The sequence below is a fragment of the Nicotiana sylvestris genome, chromosome 12 (genome assembly GCF_000393655.2).
Source record: "Nicotiana sylvestris chromosome 12, ASM39365v2, whole genome shotgun sequence".
NCBI lineage: Eukaryota > Viridiplantae > Streptophyta > Magnoliopsida > Solanales > Solanaceae > Nicotiana > Nicotiana sylvestris.
In genome coordinates, this window is record NC_091068.1 from 144,444,484 (window position 1) to 144,452,491 (window position 8,008).

Here is an 8,008-nt window from a genome sequence, read left to right on the forward strand (position 1 = left end):
GCACATACTGCTATAATGTAATGCCGTTCGAACTAAAAAATGTTGGTGCCACTTATCAACGCCTAGTAAATCGAATGTTTGAAGAACAAATAGGAAAATCAATGGAGGTTTATATTGATGATATGTTAGTTAAGTCCCTATGAGCAGAGGACCATTTGAAACATTTGCAGGAGACCTTCGACATACTAAGAAAGTACAACATGAAGCTTAACCCGGAGAAGTGTGCATTCAGGGTCGGCTTAGGCAAGTTCCTTGGCTTTATGGTATCGAATCAGAGAATCGAAATCAACCCAATAAAATCAAGGCAATCGAAGACATCAGTTGTTGATAATGTCAAGTCTGTACAAAGGTTAACAGAATGCATGGTCGCCTTAGGTCAATTTATTTTGAGGTCCTCAGGCAGGAGTCACCGTTTCTTTTAACTGCTTAAGAAAAAGAGCAGCTTCGCATGGACCCTATGTCAACAGGCTTTGGAGAAACTCAAATATTACCTGTCGATCCCGCCATTGCTTCACACCCCAAAGGCGGACGAGTAACTTTACCTATATTTAGCAATCTCGGAGATAGCTGTAAGTACATAATTTCCTGTTTATTATGTTAGTCGGACCCTAGGTGAAGCTGAGACCTGATACCCACACTTAGAGAAATTAGCACTTGCTTTAATAAGCGCCTCTAGGAAATTAAAGCCATATTTTCAATGTCACCCAATTTGTGTTGTGACCACTTACCACTCCGTAACATTTTGCACAAGCCCAAGCTCTAGGGCTGATTGGCCAAATGGTCCGTCGAGATCAGTGGGTACGATATCGAGTATCAACTCCGAATGGCCATCAAGTCTCAAATTTTGGCAGACTTCATGGCCAACTTTACACAAGCCCTCATACCCGAGGTCGAAAAGGAACTATTATTAAAATTAGGTATGTCATCGGGGGTGTGGACCCTATTCATAGACATTGCTTTGAACGTGAAGGGGTCCGGGATAGGCATCATTTTGAAGCCGCCCACAAGTAATACGATTAGACAATCTATCAAAACTTTGAAATTGACTAACAATGAGGTTGAGTATGAAGCCATGATTGTAGGTCTAGAGCTAGCTAAGAGCTTGGGAGCAGAGGTAATCGAGACCAAATGTGACTCTTAACTTGTGGTAAATCAAGTCAACAAAACTTTCGAGGTTCGAGAAGATCGAACACAGAGGTACTTAGATAAATTACAAGTGTCTTTACATCAATTTAAAGAATGGACGCTACAGCACGTACCTCAAGAATAAAATAGCGAGGCCGATGCCATTGCAAATTTAGGGTCATCATCGAAGATGATGAACTTATCTCGGGGACTGTCGTGCAACTTTCGACGTTAGTTATTGAAGAAGGATATGCCGAAATAAACTCCACAAGTTTAACCTGGGATTGGAGGTATAAATACCTTGAATACCTAAAGAACGGGAAGCTTCCATCAGATACTAAAGAATTGAGGACTCTGTGTGCGACGGCCGCACAGTTCACATTGGCCGAGGATGGAACACTATATAGGAGAACGTTCGATAGACCGTTGGCAAAATGTTTGGGACCAGGAGACACCGACTATCTTCTATGGGAAATTCACGAGGGCACTTGTGGAAACCATTCTGCTGCCGAATCATTGGTTCACAAAGTCATCAGAGCAGAATACTATTGGGCCGATATGGAAAAGGACACTAAAGAGTTTGTTTGAAAGTGCAACAAATATCAAAGGTATGCGCCGATGATCTACCAGCCCGGAGAGCAACTCCATTCAATCCTATCCCCGTGGCCGTTGATGAAATGGGGGATGGATATCGTCGGCCCTCTACTATCGGCCCTAGGTAAAACTAAATTCATTTTATTTATGACTGACTATTTCTCTAAGTGGGTCGAAGCACATGCCTTCGAGAAAGTCATAGAAAAAGAAGTCATAGACTTCATTTGGGACCATATTATATGCTGATTCGAAATGTTTGCCGAGACCGTATGCGACAATGGAAGTGGGTTGAAGCATAGTCATTCGAGAAAGTCAGAGAAAACGAAGTCATATACTTCATTTGGAACCAAATTATATGTCAATTTGGAATGCATGTTGAGATCGTATGCAACAATGGAAAGCAATTTGTCAGCAACAAAGTGACAAAGTTTTTCGAAGATCACAAATTAAAAAATATCCTATCAACATCATACCATCCTAGTGGGAACAGACAGGCCGAGTCAACAAACAAGACCATCATCCAAAACCTGAAGAAAAGGTTGAACGAAGCTCAAGGAAAATGGAGAGAAATATTGCCCGAGGTCCTTTAGGCATATTGAACAACGTTGAAATCCAGTATGGGGGCAACACCGTTCTCTTTAGTCTACGCTGCCAAAGCTCTGATCCAGGTCGAAGTCGAGGAACCCAGTTTTAGGTTTCGGTATACAATGGAAGAATCAAATCACGAGGCTATGAATATGAGCCTCGAATTGCTGGATGAAAGACGGGAAGCCGCCATCATTCGAATGGCCGCAAAGAAATAGCGGATCGAGAGGTATTACAATCGAAGGGCCAATCTTTGACATTTTAAAACTAGTACTTAGTCCTAAGAAAGGTCACCATCAATACTCGAGACCCAAACGAAGGAAAACTTGGCCTGAACTGGGAAGGACCGTATCAGGTCCCCGATATCATCGAAAAAGGATCCTACAAACTTGGCACGACAGATGGCGAGCAATTACCAAACAATTGGAATATATCACTTCTCAAAAGATACTACTGCTAAGGTATGAACTTCTCTATTTTCATTTACATTTTACACTAATCAATTATAGGTGTTCCACCGAAGATATCGAAGAATCCTTCAACACAAAGTCCTTAGGTCTGAAAGTACGCATTGCATTCTTTTTTACTTAGATCAGTTTTTATCCCAAATGGGTTTTTTCGGCAAGGTTTTTAATGAGGCAACCATTGTTCGTGCAAACTTAGAGCAACTCAACAGTATCCAAGGCTTCTTTACAATCAACCTCAAATACTGGGGGGCATCACCCTCAGATGTTAACTTCGTTACAAGGAAGGTACTTCGTGTTGACATAGTCTCGATAGGTAAAACTTTAGAAGGTCCAAACGGTCAAACCAGATGTGCCCATTTAGATCATTCGAGCCCTAAAGTCAAACATGTGCGCATGTAACCTATTAAAAAAAGCATTTTTCCTTGTCAAATATTTCTCGCCTTAAAGAAATTTATACTTTATAATTTCACACTTTTGATCTATTGTGGAAAATGGATTAAGGGCAGATCACAACTGAAGTTCAAACAACTCACCCCGTACTCGGGGACTATCGTTCGAAAAATTGATGAAATCGAACCACTAGAATCTCGAGATTATAAGACCTTAAAAAGGCAACCCCCATTTTTTATAGGCCATGGCCATCCCACTTGGGGACTAGAACTTAGATCAAGTCCGAAGTGTGACCGGTAAATAAGCCTAACAGGCAAATCCCAAGTTAAAGGCTACGGCTAAACCACCACGGTTTGGAGATGTCCGAATTTCGTAATAAAAATAGGCCTTATAATATCTTCGCAAAACCGGTTAAAAAGGCTACGCTTGGCAAAGTTACAAAGAGTTTCGATAATATCAACCCTCGAAAATCCTAAAGAGATACTGGATTGTTCGAACTCTCGAAACAATCTTATGTTAAGGCATAACAAATTTTATATGATTAACTCTTTAAAGCCGAAAAGTGGAAAGGAGCCATTCTTTTAAGGCCATATCGACTTAATTCAAGAGTCTAGGGGCCATTTTATTTTTGAGTTCGAGAAGTCATCCTCAATCAACTAAAACTTAAAGGTCATCCTACTTCGAGTTCGAACAAACACTCGCTCAATTATAAAGACTACACTAGTCCGACTACGATCAAATTGCCTAAGCCTCATACATATGAAATTTCCAAGACATGGCCGAAACAAAATTTGTACATGGCGGAAATTGAAATAAAGACAAATCAAAGAGAAAAGAGATCTTTTATATATATGAAAATATTTACATGGATCGATCAAGATCCTACATAAAAATTTCAAAAAACAAAAAATTCTAAGTGCCTAATTTTCCTCGGGAGCTACACCTTCACCATTGGATCCCCTTCTCTATCGGATCCACTCACGCTCCCAGAATTATCTCCATCGGAAGAGAGCAATGCTTTGGCTTCGGCCTCGAGCTCTTTCGTGTTCTCGATCTCGACGGCAAGGTTAAAGCCACAAGCATGAATCTCCTCGAGAGTCTCTCTTCGAGACGGGTACTTGACATGCTCGGTAGCCCAATATGCTTACGTTTCTCAAGCTTGAGCAGCTTCAGCATCTAATCAGTAGACGGACACGATCTCCTCCATGTCAGCCTTTACTTTTTCTGCCTCAGAAGTAACATTTTCAATTTCAGGGGTTAACCGAGCCTCGAGCTCCTCAATTTTCTTGGATTGGGATGAGCTTTCCTTCTTCATGCTTTTTAGCTGATGTTCGGCCGATGACAGTTGGGCTCGTGCAACATCTTTGTCCGAGGCAAGGTAGTCCATGTTTTGTTTCCACCCCAAAGTCGCCGCCCTCATCATGTTGGCCTCCTCACGGAGCTGTTCGATATTTTTGGCCTTCTACTAAACCTGCAGGATTGAAGTATTAGTCGTCGTCCCTGAATTGATACATCAAGCTTCTAAAAATTTATATTACCTGCTCAATCAGGTCAGTCTGCTCTTTATGAGCTGTGGCCAATTCGGCTTGGAGGTCCTTGATCTCCTCTTTTTTTTGCCCGGTGAGAAGTTTAAGGGCATTTCTCTCCTCCATGAGACTTTGAAGATCGGCCTCCCATCGGCTCATCTCTACTCTAGATTTAGAAAATGGATCCCGATGAAGTGACAAGGCCTATGTAGAAAGAAAGAAAATTAGGCAAGAAGAAATAAATACAAGCGTAATATCGATTAGGGGAGCTAAGACTTACCTAACTCAGAAGTCGTTGAGCCTCATCAAAGAGACTCGATGCCTCACTCAGGTTGGTAGCATCTTCGACTCCCATAAAGCAACCACGGAAAAGGTCCTCCCTTTCGTGGGCTCTTTCCACATCAAGGGTCCCTATGGCCTGGGCTTCCTGAAGTTGCCTCTCAGATAATGTAGGGAGGGTTGGCAAATAGACAATTTCTATTTCCCCAAGCAAGTAACTTGAGGCATTCTTTTCATTTTGAAGGGCATCGGAGCTAGCCCCTTTAGGCACACCCACCGACTTCTCATTTCGGCGGGAGGCATCTTCAGCCTCCGACGACTTGGGAACTTTGCTTGGGTCCTATTTCGAGATCTCCTTGCTTCGAGGCTGAATCTCTTCAGCCCTTACCGGCTCAACAGCCATTCGGACCTCGGTGCTCCTCTTCGTTCGAGCCACCAGCTCGAAGCTAGCATCTTCATTTTCCTCTTCTTCCTCTCTTAGTCGCTGAACTACCTCCTCAGGCAGGACGGTGGTGTCTTTCTTCGACTTGCGAGCCCTACTCTTCTTGGATTTTGAAGTCTCAGAGTTCGAGAACCCTTCACTGGCTTCGTGACCGGGGGTGAACCTTCTCCTCCCCAGACAGGGGCCTCATGATGGCATCTTTTTCGAGGCATATATGAAAGGAAGTCAAATAAGTATGAAAAGGAACATTTTAGCAAAAATCATAAAGAATGTGGAAAAGAGCTTACCATGATTTTTGGCTTCCCATCGGCCCCTTGCCAAATAAGGAAATGAGTGCTTAACGTATGAGGAGGTCGAAGCTAGTTTCCGAACCCAGCTCTCGAGGTTAGGAATTGCTCCAGGAATCCAAGAGACCGTTACATCATAGAGAAGGATGTAGATAAGGAGAAGCAAAGAAAACAAAACAATAAATGGAAGCTAAAAGCAGGATTGTACTTACACTTCATATTCCACTCCTCGGGAAATGGCATTTTCTCGGCCGGGATTAGGTGGGGAGTCTTCACTCGAACGAACCTTCCCATCCACCCTTGATCCTTGTCCTCATCTATACTCGAGAACAATACTTTGGTGGCCCGACGTTAGAGTTTTATTAACCGCCTTAAAAGAGACGGGGGCTGTACAATCTGATGAGGTGGTCGAGGGTGAAAGGCATCCCTTCGGCTTTGATTGCGAAGAATCAGAGCAGAATGAAAATCCGTCAAGAAGAAAGATGGATCTGACCGAGGGTTATTTGATATTGGCGGTAAAAATTTATAATGATAGGATCGCCAGGGCCCGGGGTGAAAGGGTAAGTGTAAACACTTAGAAACCCTTCCACATGGGTAGTGATGTCTTTTTCAGGGGACGGAATCACCACCTCTTTAGCTTCCCAATGTCAGTCTTTTTTTACCTGCTCAAGGTCACTCTCAGTTATCGAGCATATATATCTCGACATAGGCTCACACTGACCAGGGATCAACTAAGTCTTCTCAACTTTGAAGTCGGAATCAAGGACACACCTCCTCTCGGGAACGCACTCCTCAGGGCGCGGCTCCACCGATGTTTTATCGACTACTGGACGTAATGAAAAGGAGTTTTCCTTTTGAGGAACAATTTTTGATGTTTTCATCATTTTTATGTAAGTTCAACGAAAGAAGAAGAGGATAAAGTTTGGTATTTTGAGGAAGGTTGATAACGAAGCTTAGAGATTGTGCAGAACGGAAAAGCTTAAAAGATGTAAAAAGCTTTGAAGATTAGAGCAAAGATCAAGAGTAAAGTTTGGAAAAAGAGAAGGAAAGCACATTTATAGGATGAAGATAACGGTTCAGAACCAGTAATGGCCGACAACAACTAATAGGCATTTAATGCCTCGATATATGAACCGACGGAATGTTCCAGTTACTTATGTCGCTTGCATCATGAGGATGACATCATGATAGGTTAAGGTATAAAATCGAAGGCTCAGCTCGTTTCTTCTCACTACACTCCAAGAAATGATGGGACTATCTGTATACGGTTAAAACCGGGCCTACCCGATTTTACTATTTGATCGAGGTCATGGAATTACATTAAAGACAAGCCTCGTAATGGATCAGTCTAGAGCACAAAGACAAGGTATCGAGTTCGAGGATCAAGGTGCCTGTCGAGATCGAGGCCAGCAATGATCGAGATCAAATATGGAAGGCTTCGAGTAAAGCGCAATAACGGAAAAGCGAGATATCCGTGACTGGTCGAAGATCACAGCAGAAATCCCGAAACGTATCAAATCAAGGGCTGTTGTTTAGGATAATCATGAGATTTACTTCCGTAATTAGAATTGTACCATAGATAGAATTCATATACTATATAAAGAGGGTCATAATCATCTTGTAATCACCTACATTCACGCATATCAAAGCAATACAATATTTTCTAGCTGATATTCTTGTTCATCCGCTTGTTATATTTCTAATTATTCTAGCACCAATTTGAGGGTATTCAAGCTCGAGGGCTGAATTCATTCAAACACTGGTTTGCTTAGTTATATTGTTAATTTTTATTATTACTCTTTACATTTATCAATTGGTATTAGGTGAAATCACGTGTCCTTAAAACCACATTATAAATTTAATTGTTATCCAATTTTAAGGGTAAACAATCGGGTTTTGGTTAATGAATAAACATACCATCTGCTTCTGATCTCTTGCATGTGGCATATCTGAAATGTTTACTTCTCCATCTGAAATGGATTCTGTGATCTTTTAGGATTCTTTGATAGATATCTTTTTCTTTTCTATGGTTACTTGTTAGAAGATAACTGTTGAGAACTTTTTGTCTGAGGCCTTGACTTTGCTTGCTACCATCACTAGCTAATTTGATGAAGTTTGACATATGCGCTAAAGCACAGGCTTTATGATAATCTTCATACTGTTAAACAAATACTCTAGTATATATAATCGTCCTTTATTACTGAAAAAGAATGAGGACCTAAACTTAATTTCTATTGTAGAATTAAGGTGATTTAGATCAAGTCATCTTTATTGCTGTATCCTTTTCCTTTCATATTCTTGTCAAGTAATAAC

At 41.5% G+C, this 8,008-nt stretch overlaps 1 protein-coding gene across 1 annotated transcript; it reads right to left on the minus strand.

The window, feature by feature from the left end:
• Positions 1 to 4,341: 4,341 nt before the first annotated feature.
• On the minus strand, positions 4,342 to 5,369 carry LOC138883878 (uncharacterized). Its single transcript, XM_070164595.1, has 4 exons — positions 5,355 to 5,369; positions 5,010 to 5,306; positions 4,700 to 4,891; positions 4,342 to 4,602 (listed from the first exon to the last, which is right to left on the minus strand). The coding sequence occupies exons 1-4, from the start codon at positions 5,367 to 5,369 to the stop codon at positions 4,342 to 4,344; spliced, it is 765 nt and encodes a 254-aa protein (XP_070020696.1).
• Positions 5,370 to 8,008: the final 2,639 nt, after the last annotated feature.